This window comes from Nothoprocta perdicaria, unplaced genomic scaffold (genome assembly GCF_003342845.1).
Source record: "Nothoprocta perdicaria isolate Ctin4 unplaced genomic scaffold, notPer1 scaffold_16, whole genome shotgun sequence".
Classification (NCBI taxonomy): domain Eukaryota; kingdom Metazoa; phylum Chordata; class Aves; order Tinamiformes; family Tinamidae; genus Nothoprocta; species Nothoprocta perdicaria.
The window spans coordinates 539,709-561,913 of record NW_020454760.1 but is presented as its reverse complement, the minus strand read 5'-3'; the positions used below and the strand labels follow the sequence as shown (position 1 = coordinate 561,913).

Below are 22,205 nucleotides of genomic sequence, written 5' to 3'. Positions count from 1 at the left end.
GAATCTGCACAATGGAAACAAAGGGTGAAATTTCCAGAAAACAGTTTTACCTCTTTATTTAGCCTTTTTGGAGTCTTCAGATAGAGTTGGAGATAAAAACAATGAGAGTCAACAGAAAGAACTGTGCTATTGTGGAGAAATGCATCTTTTGCAGATGTGTGCTTTTAAAACTGACTGGGATGGATTTTCAGCAATAATCTTTCTTTTGACTTTTGACTTTTTCTTTTTTGCTAATGGAAGATAGCAAACTTTTAAATAAATTTGTGATTTTTTTATTGTTTTGTTTGTAAATGTGTATATGTGCATTTGTTTTCCTGCTGGAAGACACCCAGTCTTGAAAGGTTTTTTTTTTTCCTTGATAAATGCAGTTTAACAGCAGGGCACTATTCTCTCTTATGTTGCTTATCTGTCTTTCATTGTGATGCTATCGCCAGTGGTTGTAGCTCCTTCTTGTTTGATCATCACATCTTTGCAGACTCTCAGATCTACTTAACACTTCAAAGATGCTTTTCCTTTAATAGGATGAGGGGGGAAAAGAAATTCTGGAAGTAAAAGCAGAAGAGTGTTCTTTGGCTTTCTGAGTTAATTCTTTAGGACCATGGTCCTCATGCCAAAAGGCAGTATGAAAAATATGCTGAAATAGCCCCTATTGACTTATGGGACCGTTTGTTAAGGTTGGACATTTGTTTCAGTAGTTTCATGAATAGTGAAGTTTCCTGAATTAGGCTAAATGAGAAAAAGGTCTTGCCTTTGTCTGCAAAAGCTTCAGCAACCTTTGGAAGTCTAGACTGTTTCTTTTTTACTTTGGTATTTGGTTGTCCTTTGTCTCTTTGCTTGCCATTTGTCTTCTATATCTTGATAAGAGTTACCTGTCCGCTGGTCACTTCTTTCCCCAAAGGATTTGGTAAAGCAGTCTTTGAAATCAGGAACTACTGAAAACCTGCAAGAATGAAAGCCGTTCCAGGCTGAATAAGTCATGTGAATAACTACAGCAGAATGCTACATAAATGCTGCAGACTCTCAGCCTTGATCTTAAAAAATGAAGACTTCAAGGAAATGTCCTTCTCAGACTTTGTAGAATAGGAGTGCTTGTTTCAGAAGAACACTAACATTCCACTGACTTGTAATAAAAGAAACAGTTTGCTTATATGCGCTTAACAGTTAGTCCAGGTCTTCTGGAAGAGAATGTCACTGTCTTTCCTCCTCTTCACGTTCTGGCTTAAAAACAACTGGRTAGCTGAGAAGAAATAGCCCTCCTGCCAGTTCCAGGGTCAGTGTTCACAAGTTTTGAAGCATCAAACAGCTCCGAAATAGAAGTGTTACAAACTTTAGAGAATTACCCRTGTCCAAACATGTAGTCCAATACTGGTTAACCAGACTAAGTATTATATTAGTTAAACCTAGTTTCTGCCTTTTTAAAAAATTCAATTTAATGGGAGACTAAACATAAAACCTGAATATATAATGAACACAAGCCAGTAAAAGAGCATGCCCCTGTCAAGCGTGTATATAGTGAGCCTAAAAAATGTATGTATGTGTTCTCCTGGTCTGTGAACATACCTAGGTAGTAGAGAGAAGTGTGATGACCTCATCCGCTGCATAAGAAGATAGAATTTTATGTCTGCTATAGATAGATTTCCTGATTTAGAGATTTTGATTATTTTTTCTRCTTCTAAATCCTGTAAATGAAGTGCAAAACCTTATATAGTAACCAAGACCTTTTGGATGTGACTATATTCAGCGTTTTTGCCGATGCTAGACAAGGTGAGAACTGCTGCCTTAATAGTTACCACTTTGAGCAATGCTTTGCAGTTCAGGAGGATGTGACAGTCTCTTAACACTGATAGGCTGTTACAAAGCCTGCTGTGCCTGAAATTCTAGGAAAACAGCAGAAGTGGATTTTATTCCATGATATGTGATTCGTGTATTTGAGGAAAAAACCTAGATTACAGCAAAAACTTCAGCTAATTCTTTTTGACTGTTGTCTATGGTAAACTATCTGAAATTCAGAAAGCTTCAAGTGGTTTAATTTTTGCTTTTTTCATTATATTTTGTCCCAATTGCCAGCAGATTWTTCCATTTTCCTTCCGTTGTTTGGCAACTGTGAAATACTATGCAAGAGGTTTAAAATTAGTAGGCTGTCCTTGAACAGGAAATGCATTTGAATTTTTTTCCACTCATGAGAATGCCGTTTAAGTCCATAAACAGTGTTGTTACTGTTTTTCTTCGTTAAGAGTTTTTATTTGAATTGGTGGGTTCTCTCTRTTTTTCAAGCAAAGTAGATGGTTTGGCTCTAGCGTTTGTAGGTACAGACTGTAGGTTTTGGAAATGTTCTCACAACGTAAGGTTTACACTTGCCAGAAATTTCATTTGTGTTCCTTCCTTTTTTTTGTTGATGTGATGATGRACAACATCTGATCATCTGGTAATTTTTTTTTAACAAAAGGTGCATGTGAGGTGTTCTTGGGCTGATCAGATAACATGAGATGAGTTTTGTTTTCGTGTTCTACTTGTCCTCTGTGTCCTTGAAAATAATTTGGCGTAGATTTGTCTTTCTTGTGAAGATGGCAACAGTTTTTCTTTTAGCCTCACTAGTGTCCCTGGTATTACATAACATATGAATTTAGTGAAGTGCAAGAAAATATATTCTTGAGTAATAAGTAATGAAAGCAGGAAAACTTAGTTTCAGTCCACCTCCATGAAACTGAGAAATAAACACATACAAAAATGCCATCTACCATTGTCAGAATGGTATTTTGTGACTTTATAGCCCCCGTTCATTTTCAAAGCTCTCATTTACTGTGTTTCATAGTTAAAGGGGATAGGTGAAACTCTTTTGAGGGCCAGTAATTGTATAGTATTTTATATAGGTTCTTTGTAGTGAAGGAATAGGGAGCCTCGATATGCTCTGGTGCATCTGTCTTGACTCTCTCTTCAGAACTGTACTCAAAGCAGAACATGGCAATGAGAACGTAGATAGTATTTAAAAATGTGGTTGACTGTATTTGAACGGATGGCATGTGATAACATGCTCTTGTAACAGCATGCCTCTTCTGAGAAGTGAATGTGGAAGTGTTGGGGTTTGTGGTCATTCCTTCTGATGAGTCCTGTAGAATTTTGTGCTTACCTTGGCTCAGCGATAGAACTGGGCCCCTAGGATTATGCATTTCTAGGGGGAAGGAAGGAAGAGGGGGGTTCAGTCATCATGGAAGCAGGCAATCTGGACAAACAGCTAGTGTTGATGAATTTCAGCCTTAGCTAGTCCTTTACTCATAAAGTACAAGTTCGTACAATTAAAATATAGGCAATGTGTTTTCTTAATAGTAAGAGCTTTTTGCTTTAAGATGGTTTAAATGTGTTGACATTTAGACTACTTATCATAAACAAGCAAAAAATCCTTAAAGGCTTTAAGGGAAGCCTGTAATCATGTTGTTGGGGGTTTTATTGAAACAATTCGTTCCTGATTCTTAATTTAAATAGTTCTTTTTTTAAAATTAAAAGAGTTCTAGAGAACATATCAGCTGCCTTCAAAGGGTAAATTCAGATAATAAATAACTCTTGTGAATTTCCAAGGACTAGATGTTCAAAAGTACTATTGAAAAGAAACAAATTYTAGTCAACTTTAGTGTTAAATGTGAGTTTAGACAACTTTAATTTCATCTTCCTATCCTAAATTCTATAGAATGGTTAATACAGGGCAAGACATCTAAAATGAGTTATGAACCATTTAACTTTATACATGAGCTGGATGAATTGGAAAACTTGTCTGGAAATTCTTTTATGTATTAGTATTTTATGTACATTGGTATATGTATTTTATTATCTTATTTGTTCTCCTTTTATAGCACTCTTTCAGCCAGTAGCTATGGGCTCTCGAGAATTTGAAGATATTTTGAAAATTCTGCATTCATCTTACCTGGAACCAAGTTCAGTGGCCAATTTTAATTACAAGAGAGCCAGTCTGGTTCATAGTGAACTATTGGAAAAGGAAGTGAGTATTATTTGTGACTCCTTATGAACAAAGTGCAAGTCAAAGGAATTTTAATTGTTTTTCTCCTCATTTTACCCAGAGAATATTCTTAAAGTTATATGCTTGACAATTAATTACAGAACCGCATCAGAGAGCACGTAAATACCTATTTTTTCAGGCAAATCTTATTACTATGTAGATATAAAATCTTACTGGAGTAGATACTCAGAAAGATTAAAGGAAAAAGGTTATTAGGGACCTGTTAACTGTGMATTTTTTGTTTTCAGACTCTGAGCTCTTGACCTCATCTTAACATTTTCATTTTATATTTAATGGCCTGTAAAAGAGGTGGTGGTTTCATGTTTGAAAGGCCAGAAGCATCATGTGARGTGCTTTGCCTTATACCGCTGCTATCCCTGAGTCATTTTCTAAGAGCATTGCATAAATAAGCTTGAACTAGTAAGCTTAAGTACAGTTAGCCTTAAAGTTGAAGCACGTCTGCTGTATTGTATCTGATTAAAAAAAAAAAAAAACTTTGATTTTTTGTAACTAAAACAGATCCTTTGCTTTTTTTTTTTTTTTTTTTTTTTTACCCCCAATGCCACAAAATAGGATGGAGTTGCAGAATGTGTGATTGATTTTATTAATACACCGTTATAGCTCAGGGATATTGCAGCTAATGAAGACCAGTTCAGTAGCAATGAGATGCAAGTGTGAAGTATGTGCACAGTGCAAGAGATAATGTTCTTTCTTAAGAAGAGAATAAGGCTTTTTCTGGAATGAGGTTTGAAAGGTGACATGGAAGGCACTGAGCCCAGATGCTTCTTCTTGATAGTTTTTTAAGCATCACTACACAGGTTTCCATGGGATGTATATCTTCCCTAAGAAATTATCTAGGCAAATTAGTCTAGTGATACTTCTTAGGTTTATAAAATCTTACAAATTGAATTTTAGAGCACAGTTATGTCATTCAGGTTACCATTTGTGTATTTCCTTTGTGCTTGGATCTGCTAACATAGATGAGGCCTTCAAACAGTAAGTGGTACTGAGACTTAAATGCCATACTCTGTTTGCTTATGCTGAGAACTTCCTCTGATAACAGTTCACAGAAAAACGCAGAGAGCTGAAATTTGATGGTCGCCTAGAAAAAGAGCTTTCTGAAACCTATGCATTTCTGATGGTTGATCGATCCCAGGTAGGAAAAGATCACATATAAAATGCTTTCTTTTTATTTTAGTTCTAGAGGTGTTTTCTCAAGCCAAATGTTTTTAGTAATACATTTATTGCTAATTTTAAAGTTACATCCTCAAAATTCAGCAGTGGTACATTTAGACGGGAAGGAAATGTTACTATAATACAGCTTAAATCCTTTATTCTCTGTGATTTTAAGGTACCTACATTGCACATCTGTGCAAAACTGTCTTCTCTAGGCTGTGATTTATAGATGAAATGGCATAGGGGTTGGGGTTTTTTTTTTTTTTTTTTTTTGAGACGAGGATACCTTGAAGAGCACTACTTAAAACTCCTTTTAACATGAAAACAACCATAGTTGACTTCCTTCTTTCTTCTCTGTGCCCATGAGACCTTTTTATTAAGCAAGAACTGTACTATGCTGTATAAATAAGATGTTATGTAGGTCCGTTTTTTTGTGGATTTGGGTGCCCCAAGTATGCATTTGTCCTGTAAAACCTTCTTTAATATTAGCAAATATACTTTTTTTTTTTTCTCTCCAGTTAATGTCTTAGAAAGGAAGGGTTTGTGGTTTTCCTGTCATTGTAGTGACAGGATTTCAGCAGGGTCGCTTTTGCTTTATTTAAAAACAATACTTATACTTTTTAACAGTTTATATAGCAGTTTAGACTAGTCTTGGCTTCGGGTAGTTTTGTTTTTTAAGTTCAGTCTCAGCTCTAGTAATGCTTCTTACCGTTCTGTTCACATTCCAGCTTTCTGTATAAATTTGCTTGAAAAGTAATATGTTTGTTCTCTTCAGGTCCAAAGCATATGTGAAAAGGGGCTGCACGTGGGCCACTCCAAAATAACAATTCTTGGCAGCCCTGCCATGGGTAACTATCTTCTGGTTGTTGCATGGACATTATTTGTTGTGGCAAATGATGCAGTTGCGTAACCTTTCTGTCCATTTTATAGTTACTCTAGGAAAACCACAGCTAGGTATTCTTAGCAAAAGAAATTAACTTCAGGCATTATATCATTGTTCTGGTTTTGATCATCATATTTAAACTGCTTTCTCAAAAGGAAGAGGTAATTCTCCTTTTGTCCCAAGTCAAAGCAATTATTTTTCCCTAGTAAATCCAGAGGCCCAAGAACTATTGCAGTCTGGGTGGTATGCACCGAGGCAACATGCCCATGCTTTTGGAAATACTAAATGGTAATATTTAGCATTGATGCAGATACAGCTGAATTTGATGAATCCACAAATATTAGGAGGATGTAGTTAAATTACGTCAGAGATTTGAAAGAGGTGTTAGTGTTGTTACCAGATTTGCAATAGTGGCTTACAATTAAAGTACAAAGCTTTTCAGATAGGAACTGAGAAATAACCTCATTGTCCTGTATGTGCTCTGAGTAGAGTGAATGCAGAGGAGCATCATACAGAGGTGAAAATACAAATGCTTAAACAGATGTGTTTAAATATATATATATATATATATATATAAAATATATATATATATTTAGTTTTTTTTTTTTAAGTATGGGGATCTTTTTTAAACAGAAGAGATACTGGACCAGTTTATCAAAACCATGAAATACAGACTTGGAATGAGAGAAATCTAAGAGAAACGGATACTTTTCTGAGTACTTGAATTCGATTACAGTTACTTTAACTGATTCATTCAACTGGATGAATAAATAACAGTGCCTCTTTGAATCCTTAAAATCTACAAAACAATTTGAAGTTTTTAAAAGCAAAWCGTTTTGCCTTTCTTYTCTATGCAAGTGTAATCTCACAGTGGCAAACCAGCATAGTTCCTGTCAATAGTGTAATGTGGAGATGGCAGTGTTTGCCTGCCTTATTTCTCAACAAATAGTTGAAGAATATTTCAGTGCTTATATCTGCCTTGCACAATTGGACATTGCACAAAGGGGCATCAGTTGTTAAAAGAATTCAAAACATTATCTGTGGAACTGTTGGATAGGGCTTGTTCACTTGGTCACAAAACTTTTAGTAATGCAGCTATGTTCCTTTCAATGCGAGATAGCGTCCTTATTATGCTGTGGTATTTCTTGTGGACATCAAAGTTAGACTTGGTGCAAGTAAACATTTTTTCTGATATCTCTAAATTGCAAGTTGTGAACATGCCCTTATACCTTTATTTGATTATATTGTTGAAAAAAATGTTGCATCTTTATTGAGCGGAAGACAGTGAGCTTTAATCTCTTGTAGTGCTTCTTACACATACTAAAAATTATTTTAAAATTCAATATGKTTTTTTTATTTATATGCCTCAGGTGTATATATCTCCAGATATGCTGATCTGTTGCAAGCCAATCCGCTAGAAGCTGGAGCAACTGGAGATGTGATAATTTTTAAAATAATAAAGGTAAATTTATCATATTCTTGAAAACCTAAAAGAACAATAAAGTTTTTTTTTTAATCTTATTTAATACCTCCATTCATACAACCATCTGCTATAGAGAATCTGAAAAACTACCATGTTTAAAATTCTATGTTGGCATTGAATTTAAAGAATAGTAGATTTTTATAAAGAGCAAAAATATACCATTTCTTTGAAAGTGTGAACAGAATGTCCTGTCATAAATGGTTTTTTAAGGCTTGTTTTATTTTGCTTTCTCTTTCACCTTCCTGCACTTGAATCAGTTTGTTAGTCTTCAGGGAAAAGCTGACATTTTTACTACTTGTGTTTTATTGCAGGGAAAAATGAARAGCATATATGACTACATTGGTATGAAAGCAATGGAATCAACAATAAAGAGTGCATTAGATCCGACTCCAAAACACGAGTGTCATGTTTCAAAAAATGCAAGCAAAGTAACTTCCTTGTTGGCTTATCGAGCATATGAGCTTACTCAGGTACGGGAAAGCTGAGCATGCATTCACTTTCTATGTAAGAACTGTAAAACCAGATCTAAAGTGCTAAATTCCCTGAAGATTTAACCAAAGCTGAAGGCATTCCCTAAAGCTGCAGGCTGGTGTATATTGAACAGTAGCTAGTAGTAGATGGAGAAGTTCTCCTTCAGATCAGGAAACAGGTGGAAGTAGGAAATGGCTAGACAATGCACATGAGACTGGAATATAAACTGGGGAGGGTAGATGAGTAATACCAATGTTTGAGGTGCAAAAGTAGAACTAGTTCCTGGGTACTAAATGAGACTCCTAAGAGGGAAAATATTGGCTAGGAAAGAATTCCTCCTGAGTTCTTAGATTTGGAAATRGTGAGGCAAAAAAGAATGGAATTAGATCTGAATCTCCCAGTCCTTTGCTTATTCTGTCACTCTTTGGTGTCTATATATCCTGCTGTTGATGTAGTCCATCAGCTCCAYAGATTTCAGATAAATAACTATAAGGTATTCTGTTTAATGTTACAGTTTTRTTTTATTTCTGTAAGTCAGAGGTAATACCAAAACAGCTATCTAGGAAATTGTTTGTTTGTTTGGTCAAAAAGTGCTTGCCTTACTAGCAATTTTCTTTCATGAGCTTCATGGCTCAAAATCAAATCCAAAATTCACAACAGTATTTAGTTCCCTGACAAAACCTTTCTTAAAAAAATCTTTCTTATTTCAATATGTTTTTTATATAGATCAGTTAATATTTGGCCTAATGTGTTTCAAAATATTAAACTGTTTCACTTTGTTTATTGAAATACTTAAGCATGAGGTAGATGCTGTAAGCTAGTCCTGTGGAACAAAGAGCATGTGATTCAAGGGAGAAGGGTCATGGAAAGGTCTACTTCGCTAGAGTAYTTGTGAAATGGAGTTTACCAGATTTCTAATTTAAGATCACATTCACTTCTTTTTTAGTACTATTTCTATGAATATGGCTTTGAYGAGATAAGACGAAGACCTAGACATGTCTGTCCTTACGCGGTTGTTTCATTTACTTACAAAGATGAAATGGTGCAAGCACCGAAATTCTTGCCCTCATCAAGGTAAGCTAGGAAGTGAATTTCTGAAAAAGGGCATTGCACATGTAACTCTAGATAATGACTTAGAATTGATTTTGATGAACAGCTTTGGAATGCACAGAGCTGTCACAGGGACTTAGTGTAATAAATATTTCTACTTCAGAGCAAGAGATGTAGGGGCTGCTCTTGCACGAAATGTTTCTGCTGTTCTTCTCACCTATGGAAACTACACAGRCAGGGTATTTTGCTCATTAGAGGGAATCTGAAGACACAAATATTCACAGGAGTGTTGATATTCTAAAGAAATGTTTCATATACTTTGTCACTAGACCTTTTGCTAGTATTTTTTTACTAGGTAAATAAGAGTAGCTCAGTAGCCAGTTAATTACAGAGGTAAAGGTAACTGTACTGATACAATGACACCCAAATGTTTGTCTTGTGTGACACCCGAGTAGATGTACAACATACCTAACATCAAGGTAGTTGCTCCGAGAACAGTAACTTGATATTAATATTACTGGTGCTTGCTAATCTGATAAAGTTAACGTAATATTTAGTTTCTGTGTCCAGCTAGTAACTCTGTCTTTTGTTTTTGCTAGATCCAACAGCTTCAACAGCGATAGAAGTACAGGTGAGAATATATTGGAGTGTGTGACTTCTGTAATACAGCCAATATTATGCATTTTTTCCTATGTAGTTTCATTTGCACTTCCCCAGGATCATTGCTTAGTTGTCTCTACCCAATTTTTGCACTGTACCACACTGTTGGACTGTTGTCTTGATCCGAACAAACACCTTGAAGTGTTATTTACTATGACCAGTGAACAACTGGGCATTATTTTTCTTCTTTACTCTTCTACTTGGAGCATAGTAAGAACTTCCCCTCTGTTCCTGGTTCTGTTGTTGCGAGGCACTCAAAATGATCCAATATTTTGTCCTTCTGTCAACCCTCATTCARGCAAAATACAGGTATGAAAGTGGTTGGCAGTAGAAGAAAGAAAAGAGGACATTGCTGCCACCATTTCTGGAATGGGGACCTGCTTATGTAGATAGGTACAGGTCACTTTCCAGCAAGCGAAAAGAAGATAGAATAGCAAACAACTTTTGTCTTTTAACTTAATATTATTTCCTCAAAACTGCTTTTGGAGATTTGGCACCTTCTTTATTACCATTTCCTTTCAGTCTCTCCTAAGGTCGTTTAACTTACATTTCCGTTTCCATCTTTAGATAAAACTAACTATACATTATGGAGGGGACAGCTCTGGAATAAAGGGAAACTTTTGTGCCATGTTTCTTTGAAGTCAGCCACACGTCCTCTCCTTCCATGTAAGCTGTGAGTATTTCTGTTTAATAATTAAAAAAAATTCATGTGTGACCTCTTATGCAAGACTGGTGAATTGTGGAGACTATSTATTTAGTTAAAAGGCTAGCATATATGTTGGCTAGACATTTTTTTTAAATTTGTCAAGCTGGACTCYTGAGTCACTTAAGATGGTCTAGAGGTTTTTTTAGTTTGTATACTAAATGCAGACTAATTATGGTTAGTTGTGACACTTTTTCAGCCTAGTCTCTTTTTTTGTTTATAGAGATGGATTTTTCTCTTTTTTTCTCTCTCTCTTTAAATGATATGCATCCTTGTCTCTGTAAAAACCCTTGTCTCACAAGATTTTTAAGAGCATGTGTTTGATAATTTTTACCAGATCAATGAAGGTAGGACTTTTGGAAAAAGAAATCTTATTTTTTCTTTCTCTTTCCCCTTCAACCTTTGTCTCTAGTCCTGAGAAGCTTGATATTGAGAAAGTTGTGAGTATTGATCAATTGAAGAAAAAAATGTCACCAGCATTGTTCTATAAAGAAACTTACCTAGGAGCAAAAGAAGGTAAAGAGTTCTGGCTTTATTTGTTAAATTAAGAAATTCTTAGAATTTTTCTGAACTGCAGTTTTGTTTTTTCTTTTTTTCCCTCTCACCATGTCAGTGCTAAAGAACGGAATGTACTGTAGTCTTTATGAAGTTGTGGAAAAGTCTCGTTCTGGTAGTCACTTGGAAGGTTTACTTCAAAAGCTGGAGAAAGAGAAACTTGTGAGTGGCACAGATTTGATTATTCCTTTCTCAAAATAATTTTACTAATTAATAATTGAGTTATACTAAAAAGAATATCCATGACCTTACTGGAATTCCTTAGCTGACATGTTCTAGAATGTTGCATCACTGTAGCACTTTGTCAGTGATGGAATTCGGGCTAGGGGAGTAAGAATACTGCTAGTGAGCAAATGTCTTGATCTTTGATTGCTTGATACTGTATGTTTTTCTGCTTAAAAAACAGGTTCTTGTTAAACCACTTCAGGACAGAGGATTTCTTTTTCTTCTTTCTCCTTGGCAAATGACCTCACCTTATGGTATGCAGTCAGCTTTTTGTGCTTACATTTTTTTTTCTTTTTTTATCTCCCTTTTCRGAGGCTTGGGTTTTTGAGTACTATATTGTCTTTTGAAGTCCAGGGAGTTCTCATTCCTAACAGATTTTGTTTTGTGTTTATGTGCTAGAGCACCAAGCTGTACGGTCCCGCATGCTACATGCATTGTTTCTGTTTCCAGAACCGAGAGGTGTAATGAGCTCGGGTAAGTTCATTTACTGCTGAGAGTGTTACATACCCACTTGCTTTAATCTAGYGTGTGGACTAAAGCTGAATGCCCTTGCAGAAGGATTCAGAGAGCCCAGAAACTGGCCCCTGGCTAGGGCATGACTCCCTGGAAAGGGGCTGCATTTCCCTGTTTCTTAACCATCAGACAATGTGAGCTTAGTTGACCTTAGCTTTTCAAGTGACCTCCTCCTAGAACAGCCAGGGAAGTGATTTAAACTAGAAGTTGTGTRTGTGTACGTAGGATACAGCTTACTACAGAATGATGAAATAAGGCAATTCTTCATGCATATGCATAAGTTGACTCTTAAATAGACTGATTACTTCACAAAACGATCCTTTCTTGGTATGGATTATCTCTTCACAGCCCTTCCAAACTGTTTCATCAAATATTTATAGTTCTATTAACTAGATATAATTTATTTATAACTTTATGATTTGATTCTAATGACAGCTTAACTTTTCTTCTATGGCAGCACAAAAAAATATTCCATTAGGAGCACAGAAAAGTTCAGCTACCACTGTGATTCAGGAAAACAAGGAGATCGTTCCAGAATTCACAAAGTTTATTCAGTCTCTGCACTTTGCTTTAGTCCAGTCTCGTAAGGACACTACTGCAGATTTCAATATTGTTGTGGAAAAATATATAAATGAATACTTGAAAAGATGCTCCAGTGGCCCTGGAAAATATAGAGAATTTATATTATATCCATATGAATCACGGTTGGATGAGAAAAAATTTCTTTATTCTGCTCCAAAAAACAAATCTCATATTGACAGCTCCTTGCAAAACTATATTTTTGGTTGTGAGGCATATCACCTACCTGTTTTGAGAGCAAAGGAATTGATGGAGGGAAAACAGAAACTTCAACAGTTCAGTCCCATCTCAGATTATGAAGCTGCAGAAGAAGACACTGATTTTGCAGATATAAAAACTGGGAAAAGAATTGGTTTAAAATGTGAAGCTTCTGCTACCAAACACAAAGCTCCTCATCCAGGAGATTATGATCCTGATAGACTCAAAGAGCTGATCAACTTAATCCAGTGTAGGAAAAAAAATGTAGGTGGAGAGTCTGATTCTGCAGACCTTAGAAATAAAAGTGGTCTAAAACGGAAGCTAGAAAATCAGTCTGAAAACTTGCGGAAACACTTTAAAATAAGCGACTCTTCAGAAAACAGTTGTCAGTATGAAGGTAAGAAACACTTCCTCTTTATTATTTTAATTATAAAGACATTAAAATTCAACCTTCATAAGTTGGTTATTATTTTCCTTATGGATATTTTAATGTACCATTGCTTCATTTAAACATTGACTCAAGGTTTATTAGTAGAGATGTAGTTTTTATGTAAGCTGTCATGTTTGAGAAGACAAGTAAACAGCAGTTGTCATAGAAGCTGTTTGTGTCACCTCCCTTTGGGAAGRCTGAATTCCACATTTGTTAGTACTCCATGAAAGCCTTTGAAAAATTCCACAGTTAAGCAGACTTCTCATAGCAAATGTCTTCTGCAGACTTTAACCTCTGTCATATCTCTAATTATGGCTCCAAAACCTCACATGAATTCTTAATACATTTAGACTGAAAAGGAAAATTCTAAGCAGTGAAGTTTTGAATTAATTGATAATGTTTGTAGCAGGATAGCTAAAACAACTGAATAGTTTTAGGATGGAATTCATTTTGTACATGAGATATCTGCATCCAAAATGTACGATAATTATCTAAGATAGTGTCTGATACCTAAGATCTCCCAGAAAGCCCTCTTGTTTTCTGTTTCCGTGATCCCCTTTTGGGGCAATGATTCAGGTCTCCTTCATAAAGGGGGACAATGACAGAGAATATTAGCTGGAAGAAGGCAGAGGGCTTTAAATCAATACTATTGTGGTACATGTGTTTAATTCAGAAGATAAAGTAACTGATATTAGAAATAACCCCCATGACTTAACTCCTTCGAATAACCAAAATACCACCACCCATGGGGTTTGAATTTCCATGTTTTTATATAATCCTAAAAATAATGTCTTGCAAAAAAAATTACCTAAAGTATTGTGAGCCTACATAACATGCTATATAAGCATTTTTTGATTAGTCACACAGCACTGAAATCATTCTGTATTTGATACAGGAGTTAGGGGTTAATCAGTTACTTAAAGTAGTTCTTGGGCCTATCTCTTTCAAAGAAAATACCCTTGATTTTATAAGAAAAGGTAAGAAAAAGGGATTAGTAGAATAATAACTATTTTTAAGTTATGTTTGCTGTTAAATAGTAATGGTAAAGTTTTATAGTTATGTTTAGTCTAAAACAACTTGGAGTGAGTAAGTGTTCAGCTACTCAGCAGGTTTCAGGGAGAGGAGACAGGTAAATATTTTGCTGAAAAAAATCTTTTTCTCCCAATCAATGAGGGAATATTGTCCAGAATTTCTGTAAAAAATAGTGTGGTTCATAGGATGCGATTTCTGATGAAATATGAAATTGTGTGGTATTGAATGACTGGAAGGAACATAATTATTTAATCTGGAAGAGACTTTCAGCTCTAGAAAGTGCCCTCTTCCCTGTTGAAAATGCACAAAAAGAGCATAAATGTGATGTGTATTGTATGAACTGATAAGAAAAATGAGATGGTGGTAGGTGTTTGGGGGTCTGGTTTTGCTTTTATCTTACAACTTAATAATGGATTACTTCTCCCCTTCTACCCCCTGCCAAGGGGGCACAACCTCGGAATCACCACCTTCTGTTTTCTCAGTTATTACTGGTCTTGGTGGACATGATACTGACTTGAGGCTGCAAGATATATCCGACCCTGCGGTTACTGACAGACATGGGCTCATTAAAGTGCTTTTAGAAACACTAGCTAGTGCAGGACGCTTGGATTCATCGTTGGCACAGTCTGTAAATCAAGCTTTAGGATTAAGCACTGATGAAATTGAAGAGGATATGAGACAAAAATATGAATATGAATCCATTCCAGCACAGGACAAAGATGATCATGAGCTTCCTAATACTGCTCAGGCTGAAAATGTTAACTTTAAGGACCCACAGAGCCCACTGATACTGGACACTGATCCAGCATGTTTTCCCTACCCTGTTGACGTGGATCTGCGGCTTTCAGCTAATGAAGTAGGCCTTGAACACACACTGCGTATCCAAGTAAGTGAAACTGCTCTGTGGGTAGTTGCTGGTAACAAATGTGCTATTTTCATAAATATTGTCAGAATTAATGGAAAAAACCTTATGTTTTGTTGCATCAAAAACCAGATAAGTAATTTTTTTCTGTGATGAATATTTCACTTGACAAGGTTTTATATTGATTTTTTTTAATTATGAAAGATGTATGTTCCTGGTTCTTTATTCTTTCTATAAGAAACGTTAATGGAGAATACAAGAAAGATATAAAGCAAAAGGGCTAGTCTTCCCCATGCAGCTTTTCAGTAACTGCCATACCTGGTGCTCTAGGGGCAGGCAACAGAATTGATCTCAGCCTTTTACTGATGTGCTGTATGTGCGATATCCTAGGCTTTACATATTTGCCTTGTAGGCCTTTGAGACCAAAGCCTTGAAGTTTTTTATTTGTTTGTTTGTTTGTTTGTTTTAATACCTCTTATAAAAATCAGATATTCTGGCTTTCGCCTTCCTTACCAAGTGGTTGCCTGGAGCAGTTAGAGCATTACCCGTGAATGAGTTTGCATGCTAGCTTCTTCCAACCTTTAGGCAGATTGTGCATCTAGGCAGTATTGGGGATTCCTGAACCTGAAACAAAATAAGGAGCTGTTTGAGAGCCTCTCCCACAGTTACTTGCTCTACTGTTATTTTGCTAAACAGTGGAAGGCAGAAGCAGCTGCTGTTCCATGTGGGCACTCTTGGTGTAACAGTCCGGGGACAGGCTGACTGTCAGTAACTGGTTGTGATTTCTGACATCTCACCCCACTCTGAAAAGATGACAGGTGGATGACAACTGTGGCTCAAGGCTCTTCGTTATTCAGTTCCTATGGGATTTYTCCTCTTAATCTTTTAGATGGGATACAGAGGCAGTTTAGCTACAGCAGATTTGTTATTGTTATGTCCCAACTTAGATACAGAAAAGACCTATTTTCTTATTTCTTATATCACAGTTCCCCATTGCCCCTCTCTTCGGTGATATTCATGTGACAGAAGAGATATTTTATGGTTTCTATGAATGGTATTCCTGCATGAAGCCCAGTTTCTAAGTCACTGAGCAGGAAAGACACTGTCCTCACTTTAGTTACGCTGTTTGCTACGAGAACTTTTAACCATCTGGAATTCAAGATGCATTTGGTTTGAACAAGGGTTTAATACTAGTTACAGGCAGTTTCTCAATAATGCCACTATTTCATAGCTTGTTAGTTCTGAAAAAAAGGCTAAGCAGCAGCCTTAGTGTTTTCCTACACTGCCTTTTCCTCCTTTCTGTATTCCTTTCGCCCCTCCAATTCTGTTCTCTAAGGCTTAGGACTTAGTGATAGATGATAAACAAAGATGTCTGTGTCAAACTGTCAAATAGGAAAATGAAACTTGGTTTCAGTACTTCTGTCTTTGACCTGACTTGACTTGACTGAGGGCAAATTTTCCATTACACTGGTAAACTCTGGTGTATTCTCATTGTTCATCTATTCAGTGTTTGTGAACTTGATAATTAAATAAGCAGAACCAGCTCTGAACTGAAATTTTTGTTGTTTTTAGGAAGCAAGCACCGGAAGTGTTAGTCCCTGTCCCAGTACACCTATAGAACATGCTTTTCGCAGGCAACATTCCAACTCAAATAGTATAGGAGAAGTTGGGATGCACTGGAAACTTATTCCCATTACAGGTAAGAGGGTTAGTAGCTCTTAYGTTGCTGCACATGGTGAAACAAATTGTATTCTAAAGGTTTGTGTATCTCATAGATCCCATTCTTGGGTCACATGTGTTGATACACATGTGACTAGTATAGGAATGTGTTGGATGAAAAGTACTGGTTGATATATTTTATTTTGGGTACATATTGACCATTTGGAAATGCTGGTGCTGGAGTATTTATCAGTCAAGATATGCGGCTGTTTCTGAATTTGGTGTTTGGACTTGAATCTTTCAGCATTATTGCAAATACAAGTTTAGAAAAATCAGGAAAAWATGTGTCATCCATATGCAAAGTATTTGTTATCCACATACAAAATAGTCCACTTCTTACTGCATCAAGCTCTTCTAAATGCCACGTGGTCTTTGTCTTTACATAAACTTTTAATTCTTCAATACTGTCAAAAACCTTTTTGTTCTACTACTTGATGAGTCAACAGAATCTCTTCTTAGGAAGAGGAAGACTTAACAGGATGCATTTGAATGGTGTGAAAACTGGCTGGTAGGAGCAATCATCAGGACCTTTAAATTCACAGCTGGAAATCGAGTCCTCTTATGAACAATCCAGAATGGAACGGTTTAAATGTACAGACTGAGTAAAAAATGACTGATTTCTGATAATCTTCTAGAAATACTGGAATCTCTTCTCCGCTCTTTTGATATCCATCCTGCTGTGGTAGTTCTGCAGATTTCTTCTTCTTTTTTTTTTTTTTTTTTTTTTTTTCCCCTCCGTGTCTGAGAGGGGAGGAGGGCAGGGGAAATACGTTTCCCTGCGCTGTATTCATAGAGCTTTCAGAGAAATGGTAGGGAAATTTTGGATCACATCTGTAGCTTCTTCGTGTTAAGCATCAAATATCTGTTCTGTCGTTTTGCTAAGTAACCAAGAGTGTAAAGTTGCTTGGGTAGAATATATTTCTTTTGCTCTTGGAGGAAATGGCCACTGAGCATATAGACAGACATATGCTTGGAGAAGTAACAAGCAAAGTGGATGATTACACAGCTCAAAAATTCCACATGGATGTAGAAGTTAACACAAGGGTTTGTGTGTTGACACTTGCACAGTCATCTGAGAGGCGCTAGTACTTCACAATTCTTACTGGAAAAGTGAAATTTTCTCTGAAATTTTCTGAAGCCTGCTATTCTCCAGAGATGTAAAAGCCTATCTCGGGCATTGCTGGATTTAAATGTCTTAAGGAGGTCAGTTCTTTAAATTAGCTCTTACTGCCATAAGTATTGACTAGTATCTGCAATATGATCATGTAAAAGGTGCTGTATAAATACCTAGGAAGTCTACAAATGCTAACTGCTGCTCTCCTTCAGGAGGTCAAGAGGATCAACTGGAAAAGCATGAAGATAAGCCAACAGGTGAGAAGAGGGGATATTTTTTGCGTATGTCATTATGGCCTAAAGTAGTGAGCAACTTATATCTCAYCTGCTATGGAATTTTCATTACAAAACTTAGGATGAGATCAATAATATGCTATTCAGGGAATGAATTCATTTTACTAAATTACGTTAAGAAGTCTGTAGGAGGGCCAGAAGAGCCTTTAAAATTTTAGGCTACTGGTACCTGATTTTATTTGACATCTCTTCCTATATCCAGAGCCCTTGAATTTTCATCCTAAGGATAACATCTGTTCAGTGGTCTAATTTAGAGGAAGCTGCTGTTCCTTTCTACAGTGGGTGACTCTTGTACATCTGGTGACTTGCTTGTTTCTCTTGGTCACAGCAAGATATCTGTAGAAAGAAATTCTGAGAATATCAGTCTTACCGTTCCATCTTTACACAATTGCACAAATTAGCAATCCCTTTTTTTCATCTTTTTTTTTAAACAGAAGTGTATTTTACTTCTAACACAGAGGTCATATTCAGCTGAACTCATTCTGAGAACTTAACTCTTGGTAGTTTTTGGCTTGATGGGGGGCCTTATCTTGTTGCTCCCCTGATTACCACCTCAGAAAAGGTCAGAGGAGAGTCGTTGATAGGTCGTCAACTCATCCGGGCTCATTGTTTCATGCTTACGTGGTCTAAACTTCTGACAGTAGCAAGCAAACCTACGCCATGCTTCTAAAAGGTAGGTTGTGCTTGCATGTCCCAGCAGAGGCTTGCGAGTGATCTTTGGCTTCAGACATTCACTCCTGTATTTGTTCTTGCATGTTCTTCCTTGTCATATAAGAGGAGATTAATGCAGTAATAAACTTGATGACATTCATCTTGCATACTAAGAAACAGAATGCTCTAAGCTTTTTTGTCAGGGGTTATTTGAGTTTCTGATTTCAAAATAAACACGCCCAAGAGCTCTCTCTCTCTCTGGAGTCACTGCAAAGTGACCTCATTTAAAAGCCTTGAAAAATTTGATTYTAAGTCTGCAAGGACAGTAGCTTTCTTTGGCAGCTGTGAAATAGCCTTTCTTTCCAAGATTGTGTTCAGGTTTTCATTTTCTAACTTGTCTGACATACCTGGTTAGGCCAGGAATGACTAAAGAAGAATATAGTCAAAAATAGATGAGTATGCTATTGTCCTAAGTACAATAGTACAGTATTTCTTGAGAACAATAGTGATGGAGCTTGTAAGTGTCATGCAGCTCGAGAAGAATGAGGAACATAATCTATTCTTAAGTACCCTGTRTTTCTAAGTAGATTAAACTGAGTTTACTCCATTAACATTACTCTTAGGTGCTCAGTTCTTTCAAGTTTTTTACAGCTAGAATGCTCGAGTATGCAAAAGGTATGGGTCAGCAGTGAAGGACAGCAACAGAAAACCAGATTCCAAATAAAATAAATGGAACTAATTGGAATGACCTGCTTTAACTCTGCTTTTAAAGAAACCTACAAATTTATTTGATGTAAAGAAGCTATTTTGGAGGATGAAAGAAAAGCCCTTAGTTTTTCTTAAAAAAAAAAAAAAAAAAAAAAAGAAGAAATTAATATGACATCACATTTTTGATTTCTCTTTAGTGACATAAAATGTCCACAAGCTGCCACTGTGGGCCCCAAAAGGGAATCTTCCTAGTGGCAGATTCCTTCCCTTAAGTAAAATATTTATGAACCAGATATATGCAGAAATACCTTTATATATCTGAAATATCTGAATATCTCTTAAATATCTCTCTTCACAGTATGAAGATCATTGTGTGATTTGTTTTTAAGCAAATTCAACAAAGATTTGAATGTAGATGGTAAAGAAACTTGCAGAAATGATCTCTGAGGTTACAGCATACTGTGGATCAATAATTAAGATTTGTATCAAACCTTTTTATGCAAAAAGCTTCTGTTCTGAATTGTGARATTGGACAAACAGGATTTTAAATCTGCAGCTTAATTCTGCAAGGTGGTGTGTGGCTAAATACTTCCTGGGCGTCACAGGATTACTGGCTAGTAGCTAAATGAAGTCACCCTGCTATTGTGGTTAATCAGCTGTCTCTGGAAGAATTGCTTGCATTCTGCTTTTCTGAGCAAACTTTGAATTTGTTGCTTTATGGTATGAGAGTTTTTCTAGATTCTCACCATCAGCTGTCAGTAACACTTGATTTTTGTACTGAAGTTGATTGGGGGTGGGACTAGTACCATYTGAAAACTGCATTTTGGTGTTTTTATCTTATCAGTCGCATATTATAGTCTGTTTTTCAAATATGAGATGGTAATGATTGATTCTCTCTCTGTAGGTCTGAAATCACCAGAAGAATCACCAGTGTATTTACCACCGAAGGATGCCTTTCCTAATGACCCCCGGGTAATAAATAGACAGAGAAGTTCTGATTATCAGTTCTCATATTCTGCGTTTGAAGACCCACAGAAGGAGACAGTAGAAGATGAGCTTTACACAGGACAAGTGGAAACACTTGAAGATCAGAGTGGGCTCCCGGATCAGCCTTCTACTGCTAAGCATTCCATAAGTGCAATAATAGAGACTACACTATTAGAAGAATATAATCTCTTTTCAAGAAAGATTCAGGAAATTCTGCAGCAAAAGAATATTGCGTATGTCAGTGGGATGTCCACACCAGTCTTCTCGGCTCAAGAGAGGATAACGAGACTTTCTGAATACTTATGTTTACAGGCTGCAGAGGTTTCTGTCCAAGAATATATAGAGAGACTGAGCGATAAGCTGAATAGTGTTATTTTGTCCTCTTCATGCAGCAGGCATCCCCCAGCAGCATCCGGCAGTCCCGAGTCGGCAGACGTGGTTCCTGCCCCTGCACTGCCGCTGCCGCCTGGCAGGGACTCGGACACCGCGTTGCCATCAGAACCGGTGTGCGGTAATGAGGAGGATCCAGGTACTGGTGAGCAGTGTTCATCAGGCTTGCCCTTAGTGAAAGAGGAATTGGATCACGTGAATGCCGGACTAGAGGATGAGTTGACGTCTGATCAGACATCTTCCAGTGGTGATCTGATAGAGCCACGAGAAAAGACCGAGAAATCCCCAGAGAACTTGAGCATTTCAACGCAACCAGCCTTTTCTGATTTTATAAGCCAATTAAAACCTGAAGTATTTAACAGTTTGGTCAAAATTATTAAAGATGTACAGAAAAACACTGTGAAATTTTACATTCATGAAGAGGAGGAAAGCACACTTTGCAAAGAAATCAAGGTAAATATGTTCCGGTGCGTCCTAAATGCATGTTAAAATATAAGAGTGTGCAGGGTGTTTCAAACCAGAAAGCACAAAATTGGACTTGCAGACATGGTTAGAAATTTGCTTCAAAAGAAGATTTTTTGATTGAATTGCCCAAATAGGCTCTCCTGTTTCATTTCTTGAGATTTCAGGCTAGTCTTACTTATATACATATATACATGTATTACATATATATATATGTCTTGCCTTCTTTCCTAATTAAGGGTTTTTGGTAATTTATAGAGGTTACTTTACATATTTAAATATATAAGATTAAAGTTGCAAGTGAAATTGCTTTCTTTACATATTTAAATATATAAGATTAATGTTGCAAGTGAAATGATAATAACTTTTGTGTTTACTTGAGAACTGGTGCAGGTTTGGTAGGCTGCCAAGGGCCCCTTAATGTGATGCTCTGTGAGGAGGACTTGCTTAAAGTGGCCTATTTTTGTATCACTATATATTTCTTGCTAATGTTTCTGGTAGACAAGAAAAGCAGTCACTGAGTTGCATTTGAATGGGAAATTTATTTACCAGGGTCATGGGAATAACTGCATGAAACTTGTGGGGTTGTTTTGGTCTAACTGCCTCTTTGCTTCTTCACCAACTTACTGTCTGTGGTGCAGGAGTATCTGACAAAACTAGGCAATACAGAGAGCCACCCAGAGCAGTTCCTTAAAAGAAGAGCTGCGCTAGATAAACTGTTGATAATTATTCAAAATGAAGATATTGCCAACCTCATCCATAAGGTAATTTACATAAATAAAGGAGTGCTGTAGAGAATGCCTGTTAAAATATAGTAAGAAGAGCTCACTGTGAATAAGGTTATTTTCTCATAGTGTTTAAAGAAGACCCATGTTTAGCTGCCTTCTGGAAAACAAAATTAATAGTGACAGTATCTAGTGCCATGCTACATCATGACAACGTTATCTGCCTTCAAATACATGTTTTAATGCATATTTATTCTTATAAATTATGCCAATGTATAGAGTTGTATAGCGGCTGGAATAGTTTTGCGTCTAGTTATGTGATGCTCT

At 36.5% G+C, this 22,205-nt stretch overlaps 2 protein-coding genes across 8 annotated transcripts in view; one reads left to right on the top strand and one right to left on the bottom strand.

Moving 5' to 3' along the window:
* The window catches only part of FAM208A (family with sequence similarity 208 member A), a 28,231-nt gene that overhangs the window by 2,461 nt on the left and 3,565 nt on the right, over positions 1–22,205 (top strand). For 2 of the 7 annotated variants that reach the window (XM_026035403.1, XM_026035407.1), the window contains exons 2-19: positions 3,846–3,991; positions 5,073–5,165; positions 5,961–6,033; positions 7,439–7,530; positions 7,863–8,021; positions 8,969–9,096; positions 9,672–9,703; positions 10,300–10,405; positions 10,848–10,951; positions 11,049–11,152; positions 11,397–11,469; positions 11,615–11,689; positions 12,186–12,902; positions 14,411–14,853; positions 16,402–16,528; positions 17,875–17,919; positions 20,219–21,144; positions 21,795–21,917. In XM_026035403.1, coding sequence (XP_025891188.1) covers positions 3,846–3,991; positions 5,073–5,165; positions 5,961–6,033; positions 7,439–7,530; positions 7,863–8,021; positions 8,969–9,096; positions 9,672–9,703; positions 10,300–10,405; positions 10,848–10,951; positions 11,049–11,152; positions 11,397–11,469; positions 11,615–11,689; positions 12,186–12,902; positions 14,411–14,853; positions 16,402–16,528; positions 17,875–17,919; positions 20,219–21,144; positions 21,795–21,917 — 3,566 coding nt within the window. Of the gene's footprint in view, positions 1–1,749; positions 1,765–3,845; positions 3,992–5,072; positions 5,166–5,960; positions 6,034–7,438; positions 7,531–7,862; positions 8,022–8,968; positions 9,097–9,671; positions 9,704–10,299; positions 10,406–10,847; positions 10,952–11,048; positions 11,153–11,396; positions 11,470–11,614; positions 11,690–12,185; positions 12,903–14,410; positions 14,854–16,401; positions 16,529–17,874; positions 17,920–20,218; positions 21,145–21,794; positions 21,918–22,205 lie in introns of those variants that run through there. The other 5 variants (XM_026035404.1, XM_026035408.1, XM_026035409.1 and 2 more) reach the window with 4 other exon arrangements.
* The window catches only part of CCDC66 (coiled-coil domain containing 66), a 32,259-nt gene continuing 25,398 nt past the window's right edge, over positions 15,345–22,205 (bottom strand). Inside the window, exon 20 of the mRNA XM_026035413.1 lies at positions 15,345–15,453. The gene's annotated coding sequence lies outside the window, so the exon portion shown is untranslated. The remainder of the gene's footprint in view (positions 15,454–22,205) is intronic.